The 27953-nt window shown below is 30.2% G+C and overlaps 7 protein-coding genes across 8 annotated transcripts; 5 read left to right on the plus strand and 2 right to left on the minus strand.

Moving 5' to 3' along the window:
- Positions 1-1140: 1140 nt before the first annotated feature.
- On the plus strand, positions 1141-3388 carry LOC128960738 (venom peptide isomerase heavy chain-like). Its single transcript, XM_054306869.1, has 3 exons — positions 1141-1352; positions 1428-1908; positions 3200-3388. The coding sequence occupies exons 1-3, from the start codon at positions 1192-1194 to the stop codon at positions 3386-3388; spliced, it is 831 nt and encodes a 276-aa protein (XP_054162844.1). The 5' UTR covers positions 1141-1191.
- Positions 3389-9604: 6216 nt separating this feature from the next.
- On the plus strand, positions 9605-12581 carry LOC128960739 (cytolytic toxin-alpha-like). The gene is made up of 7 exons (XM_054306870.1): positions 9605-9663; positions 9865-11535; positions 11634-11716; positions 11779-12060; positions 12127-12251; positions 12345-12425; positions 12487-12581. Exons 2-7 carry the CDS (start codon positions 9898-9900, stop codon positions 12579-12581), a joined length of 2304 nt encoding a protein of 767 aa, XP_054162845.1. The 5' UTR covers positions 9605-9663; positions 9865-9897.
- Positions 12582-15039: 2458 nt separating this feature from the next.
- Positions 15040-18052, plus strand: LOC128960762 (DNA N6-methyl adenine demethylase-like). Its single transcript, XM_054306895.1, has 2 exons — positions 15040-15954; positions 17984-18052. Exons 1-2 carry the CDS (start codon positions 15153-15155, stop codon positions 17992-17994), a joined length of 813 nt encoding a protein of 270 aa, XP_054162870.1. The 5' UTR covers positions 15040-15152; the 3' UTR covers positions 17995-18052.
- Positions 17837-19481, minus strand: LOC128960761 (integrin-linked protein kinase homolog pat-4-like). Its single transcript, XM_054306894.1, has 3 exons — positions 19380-19481; positions 18406-19297; positions 17837-18335 (listed from the first exon to the last, which is right to left on the minus strand). The coding sequence occupies exons 1-3, from the start codon at positions 19466-19468 to the stop codon at positions 17955-17957; spliced, it is 1362 nt and encodes a 453-aa protein (XP_054162869.1). The 5' UTR covers positions 19469-19481; the 3' UTR covers positions 17837-17954.
- Positions 19482-20251: 770 nt separating this feature from the next.
- Positions 20252-21628, plus strand: LOC128960740 (zinc finger protein 813-like). Its single transcript, XM_054306871.1, has 2 exons — positions 20252-21385; positions 21617-21628. Exons 1-2 carry the CDS (start codon positions 20252-20254, stop codon positions 21626-21628), a joined length of 1146 nt encoding a protein of 381 aa, XP_054162846.1.
- Positions 21629-21762: 134 nt separating this feature from the next.
- On the minus strand, positions 21763-22355 carry LOC128960732 (ubiquitin-conjugating enzyme E2 G2). The gene has a single exon (XM_054306862.1). The coding sequence runs from the start codon at positions 22261-22263 to the stop codon at positions 21763-21765; it is 501 nt and encodes a 166-aa protein (XP_054162837.1). The 5' UTR covers positions 22264-22355.
- Positions 22356-23166: 811 nt separating this feature from the next.
- LOC128960758 (protein diaphanous homolog 2-like) lies at positions 23167-27549 on the plus strand. 2 transcript variants are annotated; one of them, XM_054306890.1, is made up of 10 exons: positions 23167-23251; positions 23333-23707; positions 23778-24173; positions 24244-24917; positions 24988-25618; positions 25695-25914; positions 25980-26176; positions 26277-26646; positions 26715-27236; positions 27308-27549. In XM_054306890.1, the coding sequence occupies exons 1-10, from the start codon at positions 23204-23206 to the stop codon at positions 27439-27441; spliced, it is 3567 nt and encodes a 1188-aa protein (XP_054162865.1). In that variant the 5' UTR covers positions 23167-23203; the 3' UTR covers positions 27442-27549. The 2 variants fall into 2 exon arrangements, with proteins under 2 accessions (XP_054162865.1, XP_054162866.1); XM_054306891.1 differs by having other exon boundaries at positions 23336-23707.
- Positions 27550-27953: the final 404 nt, after the last annotated feature.

The raw sequence follows: 27953 nt of genomic DNA on the forward strand, positions 1-27953 counted from the left end.
TACATTAATAGTTATCAAAATATTTGAAAAGATAATTATAACTTAAGTTCATTTTAGATTTTAGTTAATTTTTGATATAAAATATTTCTGTCTTAAATATGATCTAAAATAAAAAATAATACAATTTATATATTATCATATCGTATAATATAATGCTGTATTTTAATATTAAACAATTTACAATATCAAATTATATATTTAATATTTTAAATTTATAACTTATTATACAATAACTAATAATATAGTTTGTTTTAAATATGATACAATAAATTATAATTTATTGTATAATACTATTTAAGCACATACTATATACTGTATTAATAAAACTTATTTTTTATAATAATTGAAAACATATTTATAGAGATAAAAATAGATATTTATAATGATTACTATTATAATTTTAATAAACATAAATGATATTATACTGATCTTATTTATTAATATTAACATTATAATTTTTTGTAATATTATATGTAGAAAATAATATATCAAATTATATATTTAATATTTTGAAATTATAACTTATTATACAATAACTAATAATATAGTTTGTCTTAAATATGATCCAAAATATTATAATTTATTGTATAATACTATTTAAGCACATACTAATTTATATACTGTATTAATAAAACTTATTTTTGATAACAATTGAAAACATTATACGGTTATACTCTATTAATAAAGTAAAACACAACTGATTTTAAATAAGTTTATTGTAATAAACAAAAGAAAAAATTAGGTGAAAAAATTCATCGAAAAATTTAATTAAAGTTTATTACTAATAAATATGTTTTACTTCATAATTATTTTATGTAAATATTAGTTAATATTTATATAACTAATAGAAGTATACAATCTATAAATATTTATTATTTTGTTGTATATCTTAAAGCACTTTTGGATGTTTGTTTATTAGTTTATTATATTAAACAATAGACTAAATTTGTTGAAAAAATCATTGAAAAAATTCAATTAAAGTTTATTTCTATTAAATATGTTGTATTTCATAATTATTTTATGTAATTATTAATTAAAATTTATATAAATAACAGAAGAATATTTACTATTTATTTTGTTGTATATCTTAAAGCACTTTTGGATGTTTGTTATGGCGTTGGCCTACAAATTGCTAAATACCCGAACATAACAAACACTACTGAGTGCGGTATCGGTCGTGAGTCGCAACTTATGAACGACCGGTGCTTTGAATGGCATACCAGTCGTGATTTGATGTCTTCATCTATAGTCAACGGTAGAGAAGCAAAGAGGGCTGAGTTTCCATACATTGTGTACATCGAGAGATGGGACAGAAAGGATACGAACGGGAAGATCGAGGAAAAGAAAATGGGGTCAGACTTTGTATTTGTAATCACTTTGACCGCACAGTTAGCTATGTTTTATGCTTAATATATTACTTTCAATAGTCACTGTACGGGAAGTGTTATTAACGAGAACTGGATATTAACGGCAGCCCATTGTTTCAAAAGTTATCAAATCATATGTAATGACGTTTGCTTTTATAAGGTATACGCGGGTATTATAGATATAACACAACCGGGCATTGATTACGGACACCAATTGATTATTCTTCACCCAAACTATACATATCATAACTTTCTTCACTTTGAATATGATATCGCGTTAATCAAAGTTAAGACACCAATGAGTTTCAGTGCAAACAGTGGTTACTATCGGCAGATAAACAGTATTTGTTTGCCTCCTATTGATTACTACAACACCGGCAATGAATACGCAGTGATAGCTGGTTTCGGTAAAATTAATGGGGCATACAATGTCAATAGATTGATGATGGGTTGGAATCGTATACCACCCCAACAGTCAAACAGTCTAACAATTGTTGTTAACACTCAATATCCATATCCCGGTGGAGCGTATATATGTTTTGTAAGTATTTTTACTTTTTAATACAACATTTAAACTACGAATTTATTTACTGTATGTGTATGTGTATGTGTATGTATATGTATATGTATATGTATATGTATATGTATATGTATATGTATATGTATATGTATATGTATATGTATATGTATATGTATATGTATATGTATATGTATATGTATATGTATATGTATATGTATATGTATATGTATATGTATATGTATATGTATATGTATATGTATATGTATATGTATATGTATATGTATATGTATATGTATATGTATATGTATATGTATATGTATATGTATATGTATATGTATATGTATATGTATATGTATATGTATATGTATATGTATATGTATATGTATATGTATATGTATATGTATATGTATATGTATATGTATATGTATATGTATATGTATATGTATATGTATATGTATATGTATATGTATATGTATATGTATATGTATATGTATATGTATATGTATATGTATATGTATATGTATATGTATATGTATATGTATATGTATATGTATATGTATATGTATATGTATATGTATATGTATATGTATATGTATATGTATATGTATATGTATATGTATATGTATATGTATATGTATATGTATATGTATATGTATATGTATATGTATATGTATATGTATATGTATATGTATATGTATATGTATGTGTATGTGTATGTGTATGTGTATGTGTATGTGTATGTGTATGTGTATGTGTATGTGTATGTGTATGTGTATGTGTATGTGTATGTGTATGTGTATGTGTATGTGTATGTGTATGTGTATGTGTATGTGTATGTGTATGTGTATGTGTATGTGTATGTGTATGTGTATGTGTATGTGTATGTGTATGTGTATGTGTATGTGTATGTGTATGTGTATGTGTATGTGTATGTGTATGTGTATGTGTATGTGTATGTGTATGTGTATGTGTATGTGTATGTGTATGTGTATGTGTATGTGTATGTGTATGTGTATGTGTATGTGTATGTGTATGTGTATGTGTATGTGTATGTGTATGTGTATGTGTATGTGTATGTGTATGTGTATGTGTATGTGTATGTGTATGTGTATGTGTATGTGTATGTGTATGTGTATGTGTATGTGTATGTGTATGTGTATGTGTATGTGTATGTGTATGTGTATGTGTATGTGTATGTGTATGTGTATGTGTATGTGTATGTGTATGTGTATGTGTATGTGTATGTGTATGTGTATGTGTATGTAATTATTCTGCATTTTAAATATGAATATTCTTATATTCAAACATTTAGGGTGATTCTGGTGGTCCTTTAATTCAGTATATCAATGGTAGAGCTGTGTTAATAGGTGTGACCAGTAGAATGGGTAATATGAATCTAATCTATTGTTCCCCATATGATGCTACCAAACCTGTAGAGTCAACTTATGTGAGAGTGTCCGACAAAATCAATTGGATTCTAACGCAAATCAATACAAACTAATAAAAAAATACAATAATCATTAAATTACATATAATTTTAATTATTTTGTATATACATAAAATTTTATGTTTTTAGTGTATTTTTATAATTATATTAATCATACTAAATTACTTATAAAAATTTATCTATTTAGTAGAAATATTAATAGAATATATTATAGTTATTATTAGTTTAACTAATTTTTTAAATTTTAATTATTTCTATAATGTAATAATATAATAGATATTGAGTCTGTAATTTGAAATGTTTTTAAAATACTTTTTTAGTGATATAACATGATATAAATTAGCTAATTTTAATTAATGTTTATTTGCGTAATTTTATTTATAGTATATTAAAAATCATAGCATTAATTATACAAAATATATGCATTTTGTTATTTTGTAACTTTTATTAATTATAACTATCAATAATTTATAAATTTTGTAATATTTAGCATTAAAAATATAATTTACATAAAATTATTATTTGATTTAATTAAGGCGTAAAGTCATAAATGTTATAATAATAATATTTGTTTAATAATATGAAATAACAGTATTTGTTATATTAATTTTTGTTTATAATTGTAAAATAATACTTCAGTTTATTTCACTTATTATCTTTTTAGTTTATATTATAGCAAAACATTTATTATACATTTTATTATTAAAACCAGTTGAGAATGCTAGAAAGCATTTCCACACGAATTCCTAATCATAAGTAAAAATTAAATTCAGTATGATAAAATAAAATCAACTATAGTTATGTAGGGTATCAAACGATTTAGTATGACAAAATAAACTACTATTTTCATAAAAAATAAACTTAAAAACGAAAAAAATCAAAAATCAATATTCAAAAAAATTCAAAAAAAAAATTCAAAATTTTTTTAATTAATTTTTGGACACCATTTTCTTCAATTTCCTAAAAAATACTCAAATAAGAAAAAAAACAAAAAAAATTCAAAAAAAATTTGTAGCGGATAGTGGATTCGAACCTATGTCCTCGTGGGACAGACAGACAGACCGACTTATAGAATGCATATACGTATTCCTTTCAGGATTCGTGATAATTATTTATTACTATTTTTATATAAAATTAGATTTATAATTAATGTAACTAAATATAAATAAACATTATAATTCAGAAATGTATTTTATTTTTTAAATCTAAATATTTTTTGTCTACAGTATAGCATATATTGTACAGTACATATTTGGCCTTATATCCTGTTATACTTATATAAGTGAGAGATATATTGCGCATGTGTATTATTAGCTCCAATAAAATCTCACTTATTATTTTGTGCAATAATTAAAACACGTTTTGTTTTATTAATAAATAATATTAATATAAATCTTATTATGTTTTTGTTTGTTTTGGCCATTTATTCAATTTAGTTTTTCATTTCAATGATTATTATTGTTGACGTCTATTGAAGCGATGAAACGTGTGGTTATCTTCCAAAACGGCACCGCACACAACGGCAAAGTAAGTGATAGAGATATCCATCGACTCATCCATCCATTGATTTGTTGTTTTCTTATTGATAGGCCTTTCTGGTGACCGACTCGTTGGATGAGTTGTTGGTTTCGGTGTCGGATAAGTTTGGAGTTCAATATAAACGTATTTTCACCAAAGAGGGCGGAGAGATTGATGACATTAAACTCATTAAAGACGACGATATACTATATGTATCGGACGGTCAGGACTTCGTCAAACCGACGGATACTGAGGCCAACAAAGAAAATAAAAAGTAATTTAATTGATATTTAGTAAATAATTATTAGTTATTAATGTATTATTTATTTTATTTATTTATATAAAATAGTGAAACTAATTTCAAGAGAAAAATTAATTGTAAACAATCCAAACAAACAAATACTTTAAAAGTTATCAATAGTTTGTCTACAAATGTCTCACAATTAACATCAACAATACCGACGAAAAGATCAATGGGACCACAAACTCAACAGATATTATGGCCACACAATCAATCGGTTATGACTGTTAACAATGGACTGACGGCACCTAATATATCAGTGAGTGAATCAAATGCTGGGATACTCAACATGTTTACGGGACAGACAACCAATATGTCTAAACAGGCGACCACACAATCACCACAACCTCAGACTATTGTGATACCAAATAATTCGACTTCTGTGACGAGTGCAGCGCCAGGAATGGTGATGTCTAATGCCAACAGATCGGCGCCAAACATCATATTTACACGACAACAGCCATCAATCATAGGAACACCATATCATACACAACATACTGGACAACAGTATTTTCAATTACAGACAGTCAATGGACCCGTTTTAGTGGCAATTCAAACACAACAGCAGCTCTTAACACAGACTAAGACACAACCAACACATGGTCCTAAATTTGGTAATACAATACCAATTAATGCACCGCATCTATCATCACATCTAACACCAAACCTCACAAGTATGCAAACCGCTGCACATCCAGCACTTCACGCACTTTTAACACAAACCAATAACACGAGGGGCCAAACAGTTATTCAAACTTCAGTGTCATCTGTGGCAACATCTAATACAGTGATACTAACATCTCAGCCGAAGACAATATCGCGGTCACAACTACCGATCTTTCAATGTCACGAATTGAAGGGTTCGGCGCCATCACACAATTTGGCCGTATTGCTTAAAGATCCCGAGTCGAGTCCTCCCTCTTCGCCGACCAATAACACAGACTTATCTACAGATGTTCTTCATCCCGAACTGATTCATGCGAACCCTCCCTCACAACAAAGTGTATTAATGGTACCGAATGGTCCGAATCAACCACCGAATATAATAACCCAAAGCCCTGTCGCACCCAAAGCGCCGCTTCAACTCAGACTACCCTTAAGTCCTGATGGAAATGTTATACTTCAGCCACATATAACCGCAACTACAGGTGGAATAGGTTCACAATTACAGTCACAATTCATAACCAATTCTAATAACTTAAAGTTTAATGACTCGTCTAAAGACACGGATGGATTGAGTTCTTCACAACAATCGTTTGATTCAATCACTCCTAACATTGATGCGACGTCTACTCCATCGATGACCACAACTGTTCGGCAAACATTGTCTCAAAACAGTGGTACGTCAGCCATATTGGACCCAACCGGGGTGATTCATTTGAGTCCTAATGACCAGGAGTTTCTAAAACACCTCGAATCAAAATATAAAAGTCTATTAGCGCTTAAGACACCCACTATTCAACAACAAAAATTGTTACAAGAATTGTTAACATTAAAACAGAAAATGAATATCGCAAGAAACCAAACGACAGCCGTAGATTTGCAAATCACACAAAAACAAAAGAAAAAACTTACAACAACAATAACAAAAGTTGAAGATAATGAGACAAATGATTTAAATTTATCAAACAATGAAATTATTGGTATAACTGAAGATGACTCAAACTATTCACTATTTGAACGAACGCAAATGGTTTCATTATATTATAAATATCAAAGTTATAAAAAAGCTGAACAAGCGTATAAAGAAATGTTTTTAAATAATATCAACCATCCAACAAGTATGACAATATATAGACATGTTAAGGCATTTGAACAAAGAGGCTCAGTACATAATAAAGCAAGAGTTCGTTCTAAAACAGCTACTAATTCAAACATGTCAACAGCTATAATTGCTGATTATAATACAAATCCTATTCAAGCGCCATCTAAAGTTGCTGCAAAATATGGTATATCAAGAACATCTGTAAGAAGAATATTGCGTCGCGAAAAATATCATCCGTACAAAATAAGAAACGTACAAAAGCTGTCTGAAGATGATTATGAAAAACGAGTTGAATTTGCAAATAATATGTTATCGTTTATTGAAGATGATGCAAAAGACAACAAGAATTTTTTTCAAAAACTGGCCATATTTGATGAGAAAGACTTTAAAATTAATGAAAAGCCAAATCGACAAAAATTTCGATACTACGGAAAATATGGATCAAATCCTGAATTTTTGCGTGAATCAAATTTTAGAACTGATTTAGGAGTAATGGTGTTAGCTGGTATTTGGCACGATAAGCTCTTAGGTCCATATTTTTTTACTAAACATGTGACAGGTGATTCATTTGTTGATATGCTTGAAAATCAGGTCTGGCCAGATATTATTGATAATGAAAATCATAATAATGTTATCTTCATGCTCGACGGAGCACCAGCTCATTTCTCGATGAAAGCAAGAGATTGGCTTAATGAAAAGTTGCCAAACAGATGGATTGGAAGAAATGGGCCATTTGCTAAATGGCCGCCAAGATCTCCCGACTTAACTTGTTTGGATTTTTTTCTTTGGGGTTATATACATGATATCGTATCTGAAAGAGTTATTGATACCGTTGAAGATTTGAAAAATGCAATTTGTTATGCATTTACTTTAGTTAAAAAAGAAATGTTAATAAAATGTCAAGAATCTGCAATTAGAAGATATCAATATATTATTACTGAAGATGGCCGTCATATTGAACATTTATTATAATAAGTAATTTTTTTTATAAAAAATATCAAATATTAATACAATTTTTTTTGTGCCCACAGGTGTTGTGTTTCCAAATTGACAAGAATTTCTTGCAAAAGGAGAGGTCATCGATGTCTTATTTGGTCTTATATTTGATGAATTGCTATTCATTTGTAACCGTTGTCCGCTAAACACAGAACCAGTTGTCATATTTGGCTGATTCGTGATCTTATCAAATGTTTTGTTGAAACTATAGCCAACTTTATTTGTGCCTAAATAATGATTTGATTGTCTGCCGTCAAATCGTTGATAATTTTTGTGGTAATCTATGAAATGGACTCAATTATCATATCAATGATGAAACTAAGTCCATTATAATACTTACAATGATTAGTGTTATTAGTGTTATTATTTGTGACTAAACTATCAAAAAAGTGGTCAATATTTGTGTTAATCTAACAGTTAAAGTATATAATGACCTACAAAATGGTCACCCGATGTCATACAAATCAATTGTTGTCTAAATGATAGGTCAGTGGACTATACCAACAGACATCTGGTTTTCATACAAGCAGTCGATTGGATGTCTAAAACTTTTTATACTCCCAAACAAAAGGGGTATTTTGAACACCCGATACTACCGAAGTCATTGCTTGAAAAAGAGTTTGATTATCCTGTCTTTAGGGACACATTGTTTATCTGATGGCCCGGCTATAGGTTTAAAGGAAAGTTTGTTTATGTCAAGGAAATGGAGCCACAAATAATTGTTCCCGATTTACAAGACTTATCTCAAACCATATGTGTCCTATCGATGTCCAGACATAACACAGTCTGCATTTACGGCCAGAGATCTATTTAATGCAACGCTTGCCGACAGTATAATTGAAAAGTTTAAGAATGGAGAAGATATTGACAACAATGTGACCGATGAAGACATACAAAAGGCTAAAATCAAAGCAAAACAGACGGGCGCCGACCTATTTAGTGATACAAACTTTTTTGGCATTCAATGATGTTTTGTTAAAATATAAATTACAATTTCATTTAATATTTTCTTTATTAATATATTTTGTTACTAAAATTTAAAATCTAGTCTAAATTATTTGTATTAATTTAAAAAATACAAATTTAGTCATTTAATTAAAAATTATTATTATTAATATATAAATTATTATTATATAAATTATTATTTTATAAAAATTATTATTATAACATTTATTATAATTATTATTATTATTATAACATTTATTATAATTATTATTATGACAATTATTATTATTATTATTAACTTAATTGTGATAAATATAGTCATTTTAAAGATATATTTCGTTATATTTTTTATATTTGACAATTACAAATGCAATAATTATAATTAAAAAAATTACTTTAAATTATTTCCTAAAATTATTATTTTATATAAATTATATATATTATTATTATTATTATTAAACTTAATTTATATTTATAAGTAAATAAACGTTTTATGTAATTATGTGTTACTGTATTAATAAGCGATCTGCACGCCTCTATATCTAGAAACGAGAACAATACTGTATATATATTGCATGTATTGTACATATACTGTATTTATTCTAATAAATTAAAACATTTTAATGAGTTGTAATAATTTTAATACAATATAGTTAAAATTAAGATATGGATTACAATTGATAAAAATTTGTTACTTTCATTTAAAGTTTAAAATATTTTTTAATCAATATGTATTATTACAAAATTTTAATAAAATGTGTATTAATTATTGCAACGAATTTCGGCTTAAATTTAGCTCAAGAAGTATAGCTTATAATTTAAATATCACTTTTTTATTATTATTACTATTAATTTTATAATCTTAACATTATTAAAATTAATTTTCAAAATTTAATAATAAATATTATTTTTACAATTATTATTAATAACAATCAATAATTAATTATATAAACCAATGTTTATATATTAATATAAAATATATTTATTTAATTTTCATATAAATAGTCAATCGAAGTGGACTCCATAAAGCTATCATCAATGGGTCGGGTCAAACATATTGGGGACTTCTATAACGCCCGCACCGATAGCTTCAATAATATCAATCTATTTAAGCAACAAATTCCTGAATCTGTGCTCCTTATCGATGAAACTCCTTTCACTGACCTCAAGTACACGTGCGCTACAAACATGAATGACAAGTTTGACCATGTTAATGTACAGGCACAATTGAAACTTAGTTTTATAGGCGGGTTGGTTACGGTTGAAGGTTCTGCTAAATATTTAAAAGATGAGAAAAAAAGTAGCAAAAGTGCCAGACTTTCAGTTATACAATCCGTCAAAACCCGTTACGAGTCTATAAACATATTGGACGTCTCATTCAAAGATATAATCAATTTGGATGCCCTGAAAGTCATCGATGTAACTCATATAGTGGTTGGCGTACAATATGGCGGGAGAGTAATCGCGACGTTTGAAGACAACAATGAGTTAGAAGAAAGTAAGATAAGTATTGAAGGCAATCTTAAGGCACAGATTAAAGGTATAGCTGATCAGTTGGCAGCGGCATCGGGTGCCGCTGGTGCTGGTATACAAAGCATAAATGCATCAAATGTGGCCAAGTTTAGTTTGGAAATTTTTGGTGATATATTACCCAAAAGCTTACCGCAAACTATTCCGCAAGCGATGCATTTAATTCAAATGTTGCCAACAATGCTGACTGCGGCCAACAATGGTATCGGCAGACAAATTGAGTACACATTGATATCTATTGATATTTTGAAACATTTGTGGAAACTGGAGATGAAAGCCAACACTTTTGTGAACAATATTGACAATGAAGTGATCGACAGATGTATACAACTGTTTGACGATATGAATGATATTCAGCAACAACTTAACGATTATAATGAATACTTTCAAAGACAACAACAATATATCGGCAATCAATTGATTAATGATATGAAAAACTTGAAACAAAACTATGACTACTATCGGACAAACAAAACAAAGACTTTAAATACTTTTCTCCGCAAAGTTAAGGCCGGCAATGAAACTGCAGATAAATTGATAGACGTTTTATTAGATGATATCAACAGTACCTACTCATTAGAGTCAATGAAATCAGCAATAAATAGGTTAAAACAATATAAGCAACAAAAGGTAATCGTCGATATGGTCTATAATGTCAGTGCCCTACAGGTCATCACCAAAGAGACAAATGTTTTGGATATATTGATACAAAGCGAGAAAAAAGATGTTTATGTCCTATACTATAGTTGGTACTATAGATCTCAGCACAGCATCAATGCTATCAATGCATTTAAAATGTTTATCAATGAGACGGATGTTGGCGATAACCGGTCATCAAAATACTACTTTGCCGTCAATTATGAGATCATGGAGTCGATGGACAACACGTTTATACATTCAAATCAAACAGATTATACACCACAAGTGGGACACTTTAGAAATGGTCAACTCGTTAGACTTATATCACCATTTAATATAAATTCCGGCTATATATTTGTTTGTGATAGTTATTATTCAAATGAATGTGAAAAATATAATATTCATACCAATGTCTGGCAATCAATTGCATCCATGTCCACTAAACGATATATGTTTAATTTGGTTACATTCAATCAAAAACTCTACGCTATTGGTGGTGGGAGTCCGGTAAATTAATTTTATTATTTTTTAAAAAAAAAATCATTAAAAACTAAGATATATATCTATACTAAAATATACTATTTATAAATTTTATTAAATTCAAGGACACTTCGACAAATTTTGTTGAAATCTATGACCCGCTTATTGATCAATGGATGCAAGTTTCGACACTCAATCAAAAAAGATTGTATGTTATAATACTATAACAGATATGTAATATAATGTAATATTTTTTAATACTTTAATCAGTTTATCTGCTTCGTCGACAACAAACAAAACAATCTATGTTTGCGGCGGTTTAGATGAAAATGAAAGTCCATTGGATTCGTGTGAATATTATGATTACCGAAACAATGTATGGATAACAGCAACTACACCGATGTTGACACCGCGCGACAGCTTTGTAATGGTATCTAATGAAAAGTATATCTACGTTATGGGCGGTCGGGATAATGACACTGGAAATACATTGGACCGGTTTGATTACCACAACAACAATTGGACACAAATGGATAATATGTCATACGCTAAGTATTTATCTATTTATAAAAATAATTAATAATTAATATTATTTTATTTAATGAAAATAATCAATAGATTTCAATTTGGAGGTGTCTTATTTGAAAATTATATCTATGTGTGCGGTGGACGTGATAATGATGGCAATTATTTTGATAATTGTGAAAAATATGACATAACAAACAACTTGTGGTCACCAATGGGTATCTTAAACTAATTTTTTTTTATACTAAATATTTAAATTATTAGCTTATAATTAAATAATATATTAATATAACTATAAATTTTTTCTATAGCATCAATGAATAACAAAAGATCTTGTTTTCAACTTGTTGTTTATGCTAATCATATCTATGCCATTGGAAGTTATGATTATTGTAATAATTTTTTTATTTATAAATTTATAATTAATTAAAAAACTAATTAATTTTATATTAGCTGACAAAACTATTGAGCTTTATGATATCGATACGGACAAATGGAAGTACCATACCACAATTTTATATTATCAATATGCTACAGTGGTAAATTAATTAATTATTTAATTTTCACATAGTATTAAATTTAAAAATATTATTTTCAAACAAATTTTTTTAAATTTGTTTAATGAATTCTATATATATATATATGTGTGTGTGTGTGTGTGTGTGTGTGTGTGTGTGTGTGTGTTTTGTGAATTTTGAAATTCTGATTTCAGATTCGGTTAGATCATCGAAAATAAGGTATAGGGGATCAGCATTAAAATTTTGATATCTCTTCGGGAACATAGAGAAAATGGCGGCCAAAGTAAAAAAAATTTTAGAAATTTTTTTATTAAGTATAGATTTAAATAAAGCATCAAAAACAAGCTGAAGAAATATGCATTAAAATTTTGATATCTCTTTGGGAACATAGAGAAAATGGCGGCCAAAGTAAAAAAAATTTTAGAAATTTTTTTATTAAGTATAGATTTAAATAAAGCATCAAAAACAAGCTGAAGAAATATGCATTAAAATTTTGATATCTCTTTGGGAACATAGAGAAAATGGCGGCCAAAGTAAAAAAAAATTTTAGAAATTTTTTTATTAAGTTTAGATTTGAATGAAGCATTATAAGAAAGGTATATGAATCAGAATTAAAATTTTAATATCTCTTCCGAAACAAAATGGCGACTAAAGTATAAAAAATTTTGGTTAAAAATTTTAATTTTGATTTAATTAAGTATCAAAAGTAAGGTATAGAAATCAGAATTAAAATTTTTATCTCTTCAGGAACAAAGAAAATGGTCGATAAATTTAAAATATGAGTTTGTTGTTAAAATTTAAGTTAAACATATAAATAGTTAATTCTAACAATAAATTAATATATTATAAAATGATCTATAAATCATTATAAATATACAATTACATCATCAGAAATATTGCATTACCAAAAAATCAAATATATTGTTTCAATATAAATACTTTGTCATGAAAATTGTCAATTAACGCGTTTATATATATAATATAATATAATGACTCATATGGACTAATGGTTATTAGGAATAAATATATTGTTTATAATATGACGAAAACAAGTAATTTACGGAATAAAAATTTGTTTTTGGTAATGCTTTCTAGCATTCTCAACTGGTTTTATATTAAAGGCCTCAGTTTTGTCAACTGATTAGTAATTGAATAGAAACAATGGAAAATCTATTATAATTTTTTTTATATATATATTCACTATAATTTACTGTAAATCACAATGTTTAGTATGTCTAAACAATTTTTTAATTATAATTAAGATTTGATTTTTAATTAAAATAATAATTATACATTATATACAATGTATTGCACATATTGCACTTACTATATGTATTGTATTTTTTATTCAATTTTTATTACCGTAATTTAGTTGATATTATTTTGATTCACAATAGTATCTTTATACTGTTACATATACAGGTATATTACTGTATAAAGATATCTACTGTATATTATTTAATGCACTTAATTAATAATATATTTAATTCACTTAACAATCATGTTTCAAATATGCAAAATATAAATGTAATTAAATGTATTATTTTTTATTAAATAAAAATTTTAACATTTAATTAATAACAACATTTTGGCTTTAATTTTTTAATACTATACCATAATTAATTGGACAATTTAAATAGTCTAATTTTTACTTATTTTATTAAACTTAATTAACGATAATTTAATATTTCAATAAATATTGTTTTAGTATTTTTAAAAAATACTCTATATTTCAATTGAAATTATTTTGATTAAAATATTTTACGTCTAACAAAAAATAACTTTTTTAAGTCATTTGATTACTTTATCATTTTATTGATAGTAATTTTTTGTATTAAAAAAATAATAATTAATAGTTTATATAAATTTTGTTTATATAGATATTTCATAGAAAAATTAAAAATCTAAAATATATGATTAGTTTTTTTTCTATAAATGAGTTTTATTTATAATTAATATTATTTTAATTAAAATATAATATATGTTTAGAATATGAGCTAATAATATAAAATAATTAATACTTTCTATATTTAAAAACATTTACAGTATATTTAATGTTCAAATAGTGGCGGTAATAGTATTAATAGTACAGTAAATTTATATGCAATGCATTTTTCATATCACAACTCATAAAAAACGTTACATAATATTTTTATGTATTATTACTGTTAGTGTACAGGGGGTGGTGGGGTGGGGTTATTACTACAGTATTATTATTGTTATAACTTTATTCAATAAAATGTTATTATATATGTGAACAACAAAAATCTCATTAATGATAATGACATAAAAATGACACATTAGTCTAAGTATATGCGCGTAATATTATTAAATATAATGCTTAGGGGGCGGAGTTTATAAAAAAACATATTATGTATTTTTGTCTGTATATATTAAGTGTAATCTATGTGTTTGTGGTGCGTTTGCTATTGTTTTTTATATAATATACATTACATATACACTAGTATTGCACACATTGTTTAGTACAGTATTTATCTATCAATGATTATGTAATCCATTAACAAATCATTACTTATTTATACATTAGTTATAGTTTATTGTTATTTAAGACACAATGTCTAACAGTTTTACATAAATATAATGTCAAACAAACAGTGTGTTTGTAAAGGCATCAGAAGTTGTGGCCGATGTGATGACCGAAAACCAATTGAAACCAATACTACTAATCAATTGTATGTCTATTGCGGTAAATGTCGGGACAAAGCATTTGTTCAATCACTTGTTGATCACAATCAACATCAACAACACTGTATGAAATCGTTGACCATTGATGTCGATTATGTCCGCATCGATGGTCTATATGTTGTAAATGATATAATAAGTGCCGAACAAGAGTTAGGATTAGTTGATGTCATCGATGGCATCGAGTGGTGTGACTCACAGTCCGGTCGACGCAAACAAGATTTTGGACCAAAAGTAAACTTTAAGAAACAAAAAGTACGGATCAATCAATTCACTGGTTTACCACACTTTGATGTTGAGCTCATGTCTCAAATGAAACAATCGGTAACCGATAAGACTGTACTCAACGACTTTGTTGCCGTCGAAGTCTGTCATTTGGAGTATTGTCCCGAAAATGGTTCGTCAATTGATATGCATTTCGACGACACCTGGCTATGGGGTCCGAGACTGGTCACTGTTAATCTGCTATCACCGACAGTGTTGACACTATCCAAGCCATCATACGACAACATCACGACAGATCAGTTTGTTATACGTGTAGATCTACCGCAACGGTCATTGGTGGTGGTGTCGGGCGATGCCCGCTATGTATACCAACACGCTATTGCCCGTCAAGACATTACTAGCCGCAGGATTGCCATTACGTACAGAGAGTTAAGTCAAGAGTTTCTCGCCGGAGGACAGTTGTACGACAGTGTCGGTAGAGATATAATTGAACGCTCATTGAATTCACTCGTATTTTAAATATAAATTGTTATTTATTTTGTTTTAATTTATCATAATTTAATAGGTTTTAACATAATTGTTTTGATACAGTAAAATATTATTAATAAGTTAATGATTAATAATACCGTATAGACCCGCATATAGCCCCCCCTGACGGTTTTTTAAAATTTTAAAATCAAAATTTGGTAGGGGGCTATTTTTCACATATAGCCCCCCTACTGGGGCTATATGTGAAGTCGTGGGGGAAGGAACGATTGGGGAAAGGGTTATATATATAAGATCGGTCTAATAAATAAAAAAATATGTAATGATGTGTAATAAGCTATGATTGTTATACGGATTATGTATTAAATAAATAAAATAAAACATTTATTAATCAAATAATTTTAAATATTTATAAATCAAATAATTTTAAATAATATAGAAAAAAATATTTTTAAATGTATTGCATAAATTATTAATAATGAAAAAAATATGAATTATCGGGAAATTATTTATTACAAGTATTGTACGGTAAGTATCAGTTAATAATACCGATTTCTGAACTTAAAACAAATTCTTGAAATGTTGGCCGTAATGACCGGTCTGTTGGCGTTTATAAAATCGTTGACTTGAGGACCGGCTGTCTGTAGAAGATCGGCAAATGCTGATTGACGGACACGACTAACAATAAGATCATGGCGTCACGAAAGCTGTTTTGTTTCTCAAACGGTTATCCGGGTAGTTAACAAGAACTAAATCCATGGCTATTATGGCCGCATAAATAAATAACGATGTCATCGATTTGATTGGTGTCAGCAATTGACGTGCCATCGATCTGATTTGTGGCATCATTTTACGAGTCAGCCATCTTATTGATGTCTTCATATGGCGGGCCATCGATCTGATAGATGTCTTCATTTGACGGGTCATCGATCTGTATGATTGCTTCATTTGACGGGCCGGCGGGCTGTTCAGCCAATTCAATTGTTTGATTGGGATTTTCAGTGGCCACCTGTCGATCTTCAATTTCTTTAGCTATCCGTGCTTGTTCCAACAAAAATATCAGTGGTGAACAGGGAACTCATTAATCGAAAACTTGAAGCGCTCACAGAGAACTGATCCACAAATGGCCAAATGTAATGACCGGTCTATTAATGGGAACCCCGCACCACATCCATAATCACATTTTATAACCAGTGATGAGATAATGTTGACAATTGTGGGAATTGATGTGTTCAGCACTTACGACATAATTCGACCGATCAGATGAATCAAAGTATTTGATTTGTTCAGTCATTGCTCACGTGAAGTGGTAATAACTTTGATGACAACAACAATGGAGTGCCTGAATGTATAACAGGAAAAGGAATCGTTTCTATAGTCATACATATAGTAATGCAGTCATACATGAGGTCATACATAGTTACGTAGGCATACAGTCGTGTAGTCATACAGTCATACAGTCATACAGTCATACATAGTGATGATGTCATACATAGTCATGTAGTCATACAGTCATACAGTCATACAGTCATTTAGTCATACATATATATCGGTCATAACATAAATAATGTTAACAACATTTATTAAACAAAGCATTTAAATACACTATAATAGCATTGAATTGAAAAATTATTTTAAAAAACTTAAAATTTACAGTTTATTATAATTAATAGTTTTAGTTTAGACATGACCGGTCAATAGATGGCATGAGGGGGTATATACACATTCAAAAAAAACTACAATATTTTCGATAGTGGGGCTATTTGTGATTTTATTCAAATCAACTTTTGGTGGGGGGCTATTTTTCACTTATTGCCCACATTTCCACATATAGCCCCATATGGCCATGGGGGGCTATTTGCGGGTTTATACGGTAATTATATTTTTTCAATTAAAATAACATAATATATAAAATGATTAGTTTTTTGATTATTATTTTAAAATGTCAATTATAACTAGTGGTTTGGTTTGGTTGGCACACAATATAGCTCAAGACTGTTTCATTTTGTCTAATATAGGGATCACCTGATCAAATGATGGCCGTTTGCCCGGCTCTTCATTCATACAAATTCTGATAAGTCTTGACATTTGCGGTGATATACCGGGAGGTATAGTAACCCTGAGTGCTTCGAGTGCCACTTTCATTCCCATTTCCATTGGCGACATATCGGCGAACGGCACCTGACGTGTGGACAGTTCCCATAGTAGTACAGCGAACGACCACATATCGGCCGTCTTGACATTGATGTCGGTATGTTTTTTCTGTAGGGCTTCGGGTGCCATCCAGGCAGGATTATAGACTTTGTTGCGCTCCTGAAACGAGAACTTGGCGTCGGCCATATTGATACGGGCCGTCATGTCTTCGTCAATCTAATCCGTTTGAATCATTAGATTACAATTAATAAAACTCTTACAATTAAATGTCTTGTAAATAGCATACCATAACGTGTTTGGATGATAAATAAAGGCGAGGAATGAGTGGATTAAGTGTGTGCAAGAATGCCATTCCTCTGGCAATATCGATGGCAAACTTGAGTGCTTTATGTGTGTCGACAACAATACCTGTGCCCTCATGTAATACTTGATAAAGGCTTCCGTATTGCATATATTGATTGACAACAACCAAATTGGGCGGTGAATTGACACAACCGATGACTGGCAGTACATTTGGATGAGAAAAGATACGAAGTCTTGGATACTCTTCAGAGAAATCTCTGGGTATTCTGGCAGCCATTTCGCCGACGACGGCCACAAATTTGGCACATATTTCGCTATTATTTCGCTGCCAAACACCTTTCCACGTCTCTCCCGATGGACTGTTCGATATCTTGTGCTGTAAATGCAATTCATTGAGACTGAGTCCCGAATAGCGGGATAGAGTGGCGTCACGCGATCGCGACTTAGTGCCCAACCAGGACTGCGACTTATACGGTATTTTTTTGGTCAATTCTTGTCCCAATTCAGTGGCCAATTCGTGCAGTCTCTGATGCATCTGACCCTTGCACTTGTCTAACGGTGTTTCGCCATACTTGTTGGTAATGTTGGTGAGAGCACCGGCAGTGATCAATTGTTCAGCAATGTGTTGGTAGCCCCAGAAGCAGGCGTAGTGTAGCGGTGTGTTTCCGTGTTCATTGACCGCATTCACGTCGGCCTTGTGTCGCAACAACAGATGGACCACATCCTTGTGTCCGTGAGCTCCGGCCAAATGAAGTGCCGTATCGTCGCCCATATTAGTGGCGTTAATACGGGCGCCTTTCGTTATCAACAGATCAACTAAAGCCACCCGACCGGCAAAAGCCGACCAATGAAGCGGACTAAAGCCGTGATCATCACTGATGTTAATTAAAATGACAAATACTTTAGCAATTATCAGATAAATTGGTCGACAAATAACTAAAACAGTTGAGGTCTTACCCCTGGTTCATGTCATGGGTGGTGTCGTCCAACCAAACTCTTACTTGAAATGTATTACCATCTCTACACCAATTGAATATATCATCCATAGTTATATATATATTGAACACAATTAGGTGATTATAATACTAATAATTTTTAAATATATATATATAAATATAATTAAATTTATAATATTTACTAAAAATAATTTAATAACTTTTTTTTAAAATAAAGTATTTTCAAAGACTTTCTTAAAACAGTTATTTAGATTACAATCCAAATAAGGCATTCACTTGTTATGCACTTATTTGGCACAACACTAGTAAACACACAATAACTATAGCATTAGAAAAATCATATACAATGTAATAATACATTCAATGTATAGTACAGTAGTAACAACTGTTTGTTTATGTTTTGCCATATGATTGGTGTTAACATAGAAAATACATTAATGTTTTTGAAAAGTACATTGAATTTTAAATTAATAATTTTTGTTTTTTTATATATCCTTATAAATTAATAATTATATCGCATATATTATAATATAATTTTATATAAAAAAAAATGTTTTTATTCATATAATAATTATATGAATAATTTTTATTTAAAAGTATTAATATTTAGATGTATTTCTCATATTTCAATAATATTTCATTCATTCATTATTATTATTTTTTATATAAAAGTTTTAATATAATGTGTTTTAATATTTAATAAAAATGACATTTTCTTAATACAGTGTAATAATTGTCATTACATATGCTGTAATGTATTGTTAACCTATAAATAATTGATACATTTAATCATAACATATATATACAGATAACAATATATTATAATTTATTATAATTTTTCAATTTATTATATATGATATATATTAATAAATGATGGCTACAAGTGATGCCATGGTTTGCATTTATATCAACGATCTGTTTGATGAACTGATCACTGAAAATACAAGACTAACTAATGAGTTAATGTTTGTCCATAAATATCTTAAACTTTTCAATGATATGCAAAAACATTTGACTTCAATATACAGCAAATATGAAACACTTATTGCCAGAGAAGATATAAAAGTGTGGAAAACATTAGAGCAATTAGTAGACAACAAAACTATTGATAATATCGATGAAAAACAATCATTGATACACAACATGACGATTGACAATCAAGAGTCAACAAGAAATAGTTGTACAGATTTAGTTGATTGTCGATCACAATATAATGACCAATTGGTCGATGAGTTATCATCGATGGACAGTCCGACGACTGACAAGTCATCGACTAAACAGTTGCCCAAAACCACAAGTCATAGGATAAAGAAATCAATGATAACAACTAGAAAATCGACAAAACGTTTCGATAAGATCTTAAGCGATGATAGATGTGACAAATCAGACGATCAATCAAATGGTAATCACAATTATAAATCACAACTGAAGACTAAGAAAAACAAATGCTATTTGTGTCCCATTGGCGACTGTGGCCGACAATTCACAGCCGAAGGTCGACTTAAAAAACATTTAGTTATCTCTCATTATAATCCAAAACTATACGTTTGTCGATATTCTGGTTGCGGAAAGACGTTCAACAAAAAGTTTTCATACGATAGACATACCATAATTCATACAGAAAATCGTCAGACATACCAGTGCTCTGAATGCAACAAATCGTATACCACTGAGAGAGTACTTGTCATACATAAGATGGCTATGCATTCAATGATTAAAACATTTAAATGTGGTTTCGATGGATGCGATCAATGGTTTTTCAAACCAAATCAACGTATATTCCATAGAAAGACTGTCCATAATATCATATATAGACAAACATATAGGAGCTGTCAATGGCCCGGTTGTGACTATCAGACCAATCGTAAGGGTGAATATGTGGCCCATCAGCGTATACATACCGGTGAACTACCGTTTGAGTGCCAGTGGCCGGACTGTGGTAAAAGATTTCGTAGAAAACTTGATTACCAAAAACATCGCGATTGCCATTTGAATAGTAAACGATGGGTTTGCCATTGGCCCGGATGTGACTATAGGGGCAACAGTTCGGGTAATTTGTCGACACATAAAAAGATACATCAAAGACAACAATCACAACAACAACTAATAACTAATGATAACATCAATGCAAACAAAATTTGAGAAAATACTGTATTTTGTAATATATTGATAAAACGATAAAATTAAAAAAATATTAAAAATTTATATAAATATTATATTGAATACATATTATTATAGATAAATACCTAAATAAAATGGTATATCATATACAATATATATATATAATTAACATATAATCTAAATTATTATTATAACTTATATATACTAAACATATAAATCTTAAAGAAAAACATATCAAATATGATATTTAAAAAAACAATCAATCAATTGATTTGCAGTGATTTTCTGACCAATTGTTGAGCTATGCGTTCAAATTGTGTCCGATCTTCGCGCCACATTTTGGCCGCGTCTACATTAGCCCCGCTTTCGTCGTTAGGTTCGGCCAACATCGACACCACCGACAACAATACCTTTTCGACCGATTGAACCGGTGACCAACGTTCGGCACTTGATTCGTAGCCCATCGGGTCGTCGCCGGGCGCATGTAGTATCGATATGCATACCCGACCGTCCGGATAGATATTCGGATGAAACATATCGCACGTAAACTGCATCTTCGGCGGCGATAATGGATAGTCATTGGGAAAGGTTAGCCGCGCAGCGAAAACTCCGCCATCAAAACAGGTACCCTCTGGACCAGTGATCAGTGCTTCCCATTCAAAGAAGTTTTCCTCATCTATTGGACCGGCAATTATGCCTTCCGGCGGATTAAGTGTAAGCTGTTTGTATTCGGCCATTAGTCGCCGTAGAGCTGATCCGGCCATTGATACGATAATACGATGATATGATATGATTTATGCAAATAAAAGTCAAGTCATATATTGCATACAAACTGTATATGAAATGTCAGTTTAAGTAATAATAATAATATAATAATAATAATCACAACAATCAGTGCCACATATCGTATATCAAAGTTATTACTATTTTAAATACTATTCAATAAACACTATACTATCATATATGTGACAGCATTTGCCAAAAAAATATTTTGTTACAATGTTTTTGTTACAAATCTCATATGCTTTTACATGTATATCATAATATCAATAGTACTTTATTCAAATAAATGTAGCAACTGACATTATGAAAATACAGTAATTGTATGACTACTATATTAAATAATATTGTATAAATAATTTTTTGTTATAATTTTTGCATGTTTATATTATTATTATTATTTGTCATATAATGAATCAATTATTTAACATTGGGTACTATTATTATTATTATTATTATTATTATTATTAAATATTGATATATCATATAAAAGATATGTATTTATATGATTAGACTGTAATCAAAATTATTAATACATGACATAATACACTGTATACAGTGTTTGACATTTATTATATACATAATCAATGCGGATATTACATGAATGACCCACTAATACAATACATACACATAATATATGATATGATATAATATCATATAATAATAATTAATTAATACTTTATTTTTCTGAAAATTCAATGTTTTTTTATATCGTCAGTTGATTTCCTAATAATAATAATATTTTTTTTATCAATTGATATATTTTTTGTTGTTTTGATACACACCTTATAAATTGTTATTACATTCAATTCAGTATAATATGTGATAAAATTTTTTTTGATATAAAAAAGATTTTAAATATTTTTAAATATTTTTTTAATGAAATTACCATAAAATCAAAATTATTGCAAAAATCAAAAAACAATGAGTGATTTCAAGTCTAAGGACAAGAAGAACAAGAAGAATAAGTTGGTAAGTGATGATTGTCTTTAGTTTTTTGTTTGTGTATATGAATTGATTGGTTATGATTGTTGTTGTCTTCATCATCACCAGCAGGATGTGTTGGCCGGTAGTGTTCAGACGGTATTCAAGTCGAAAAACAAGAACAGCAACAACAACAACAACGGTGGACATCATCATCAACACGTGTCGGCACGCGATAGCGTTAACACCACGGCTTATGACGGCTACGATAACAATGGTTTGTCAAGACTATCGGCGGCGGCGGCAATACAGACACATCATCTTCAGCCAACAGCCAACCAAAGTCATCACTCGTATCACAGCAGACCAAACAGTGAAGAGATGACACATCATTCGTACGAATCACAGTCTATGATGATGGCCAGCGATGACCGACACTTGTCGTTACCCAATTTGGATCAGCTAACCGATGATGATATTAACAGTCAATTTGAATCAATGCTTGTATGTGTTATTTTTGTTTAATTTGTCAATAAATTTATTAATTGATTCAATTTGTTTCTAACAAAAAAAGGATGACATGAATCTAAACGAAGAGAAGAAGCATCCATTGAGAGCTATGCCAATCGAACAGAAGAAAACAATGCTTGGCTCACATTTTAAACAAAAATTTGCCTCAAATACGACCAGTCGGTCGAGATTTGTGTCGCCAACCGATTACGTAAAGTATATTCAGGAGAACACCGACATCAACAGCGATAAGCTTTACCGATGTATCGAATCGTTACGTATTGAACTGACCAATAAACCCGTTTCTTGGGTCAAACAATTCGGCCAAAACCAAGGCCTTCAATGTTTGTTGTCGTTGCTGAACAACTGCTATCAGTCGCAGAGTTCGTCAATCGCACGACAGGCCAATAAAGTACAACACGAATGCATCAAATGCTTGAAGGCTTTGATGAATAATACGGTTAGTTTGTCTTTTTATGGGACAATAATTGAGATGTTTTACTAAATATATTGTATTTTTTTAATTAAAGGCCGGATTTAATCAAGTATTTGAACACAACGAAGCCCTAACAATACTGGCCCGATCTCTAGACCCTAATCTACAAACAGTGATGAGCGAAGTGGCCGAGATGTTGGCTGCACTTTGTCTCGTCAACAAAGATGGCATCAATGGTCACGACAAAGTACTGGAAGCGATGACCATTTGTTCCGAAATCAACAATAACAACGACAACCGTTTTGGACCGATTATCGAAGGGATGCGAAACACTTCCAACGTATCGTTACGGTTGGCGTGTATGCAATTGATTAACGCACTCATCACCAACAACGACGACTTTGACTTCAGAATGCATTTAAGGAACGAGTTTTTCAGAAACGGTTTCTATGATCTTTGGGATAATTCACTCTTACCATTGATTCAACCGCACAATGAGTCCGAAGAGATGCCAGTAGTGATGCTCAAGGGTTTGTTAACGAAGACTGCGAACGACAAGTTAATCGATATGATTAATGTGTTCAACAATGCCAAGGATGAGGACTTTGAAGAGTTGACACAACGTTATGAAAACATCCGATTCGAGTTAGAAGACATGGATGACTGTTACCATCTAATAAAAAATAGTGTTTCCAATACAACGGCTGATAGTCATCTGTTGTCAATTTTTCAACACCTTTTACTTATCAGAGACGATGCATATTCTCGGTAAGAGTTATTGCAATTAAATGTTAATCAAAAATAAATGTTTTAAATAGTATTGATTCTTAATTTAAAGACCTGCTTATTATCGACTAATTGAAGAATGTGTTTCGCAAATAGTGTTACACAGGAATGGAGTGGATCCCGATTTCAGACACAACAAGCGATTCAAAATAGAAGTCGATTACGTTATCGATCATATAGTAGAGCGATCAAAGGAAGAAGAGGACAAGATTAGCTCTGAACTGAACAAAAAACTTGAAGAAGCGTTGACTGCCAAAGAAGAAAGTGAAGCTAAAGTACAACAGTTGCAGACAAGACTACAACAATTGGAAAGTAATCAAAAGGATACTAAAGAAAAGCCAAAGCCTAGTGTAGGCATTCCTCCACCGCCGCCACCTCCACTACCCGGTGCTTCTAATATTCCTCCGCCTCCGCCACTACCAGGAATGGCTGGTTTTGGTATTCCGCCGCCACCTCCATTGCCAGGTGGCGGTCCACCGCCACCACCTCCACTACCTATGTCTGGAGGACCTCCACCCCCGCCTCCTTTACCAGGAATGGGTGGACCGCCGCCGCCACCACCTCCTGGAATGCCGTTTGGTTTTCAACCGATGGTCAACGCCAACCAAATTGAGTTTCCTTATGATATAAAGCGTAAAAAATATGAACCCAAGACACCGCTTAAGAAACCAAACTGGAAGAAGGTTTTTTCAATATATTTATATTTAGCATATATTAGAAAAATATTTGAAAATAATGTTATAATACTTTTTTTTACAGTTGACACCAACTAAAGTATGCGAAGACTCCATTTGGATTGAAGTCAAAAGCGATGAACAATTGGTTGGCGACGATGTCTTTGATTCATTGGCACAACAGTTTTCATCTGATCCAAAGGCAAGAATACAAAAAGAAGTATCAAATACTAGTGATAGAGTTATGACAACCAAAAAGACCAAAGAACTCAAAGTTCTCGATCACAAAACGGCACAAAATCTAAGTATTTAATTAATAAATCATGTTTTTTAAAGTCTATTACTTAACCACTATTTGCTATTGTTTTAGTGATACTCTTGAGCTCAGTTAAAATGTCTGCCGATGAACTCAAGAACCATATAATATCAGTGAATGAGGAAGACTTGAGTGAAACAATATTACAGCAAATACTTCGATATCTTCCACCACACGACCAACTGTTACGTCTTGAGGAGTCTCGCTGTGAAATCGATAGTCTTCATGAAGCAGAAAAGTTTGCACTAACTGTAAGTCTTAATTATGTTAATTATATTGTAATTATCGTAATATACAGTATATAGTGATTGATTTATTAAATTTATACTTATTATCTAATCGTATGTATAGTTGGGATCAATTAAAGGTTTAACCAAACGTCTGAACGCCATATCATTTAAGATGAAATTTGCTGAATCGGTTAATGACATCAAACCAGATGTGGTCAACGGTACGACTGCCTGTGAAGAGCTGAGAAAGTCAACAAAATTCAAACACATAGTTAAGGTAGTGCTGGCTATCGGCAACTTTATGAACGCCGGATCGCGTAACGCACAGGCGATTGGTTTTGAAATAAGTTTTCTACCGAAACTCAGTTCAACCAAAGCGGCCGATAATAAGACAACATTATTACACTTTTTAGCACAAGTTGTCGATGAAAAACATACCGATTGTCAAAACTTTTGGGAAGAAATTATTCACACCGATAAAGCTGCCAGAGGTTTGACATTCAATTTAATTGGATTTCAATTGTTTTTATTTATTTATTATTGTTTTTATTATATTTAGTATCACCCGAACAAATACAAAAAAATTTGAATGCAATGAGAAAAAGTATAAACGACTTGGAATTGGATCTAAAAATCTTTAAGCCATTGAACACTGAAGACAAATTCGGAGATATTATGTCCAAGTTTTTGATTGAAGCCAAAGAAAAGTTTCAGTTATTGGAACAGATGTTCAACAAAATGGATAGACTTTATAAAGAGTTGGCCCGTTATTATTCGTTTGACCAGAAAAAGTACACAATGGATGAGTTCTTCAATGATATCAAGTCGTTTAAGGATCAGTTCATCGAAGCCAAGAATGAAAACTTAAAGAAGAGAGAGATCGAAGAGAAGATGAGACGAGCCGTCAAAGCTAAAGAAATGGCCGAACGAGAGAAACTGGAGAGACAATCAAAACGAGTCAATCTGGACATCGGTAAAGAACAAGAGGGCGTTTTGGACAGTCTTTTAGAGCGACTCCAGACGGGCTCGGCTTTTGCACAACCAAAACGAAAACGACAACAACGACCTATTAATCCAAGTGGTAATTAATATGACTTTTGTTTTACCGTAATGTTTAGCCATTTAACTATAAATTATCATTAAATTTATTAGATCGACGCCAAGTATTGAATCGGACCCGATCTCGTAATTCATTTGAAACGTCGTCGACATCATTCACACCATTGTCCTCCAGTAACGTCAACAACAACAACAACAACAACACTAGAAAAATGAATTATTACTAAACCTAACGATACTTACGATACTATTTTCATTATATTGCCGTTAATTTGTTTTTGTTTTTTAAATTAATGCCTTTATTTCATCATAAAATTGGTGCCTTTTTTATTATAATTCACTTCAAATCATAGTAAAATCTTAATGAATAATATATATATATATATATATATATACCATATTGTAGTTTATTCAATGTTTATAAAATATTGTTAACCATTTAATTAATTAATTGTAAGTTTGTTTTTATAATATTTATTTATACATTAGAATACAGTATACTGTATATATATATATATTTTTTTTAAATGAATAATAAATTATTTTTCCACTTGTCATTCAACAACAAAAACAATTTGTTATTTTATTTTTTTTTAGGTAATTATTTAGTACCACTTATTTATTAGTATTATGCAATATGTATCACATTTTTACGGTAAAATATCTTATTTATACATCAATTTGATAATTTAATTGTTATTTTTCATCGATTACCGCATACACCTTATCTATAATAGAC

The sequence above is a fragment of the Oppia nitens genome, unplaced genomic scaffold, assembly GCF_028296485.1.
Source record: "Oppia nitens isolate AA-2021 unplaced genomic scaffold, nextdenovo-longstitch-racon4-pilon3 scaffold52_pilon_pilon_pilon, whole genome shotgun sequence".
Taxonomy (NCBI): domain Eukaryota; kingdom Metazoa; phylum Arthropoda; class Arachnida; order Sarcoptiformes; family Oppiidae; genus Oppia; species Oppia nitens.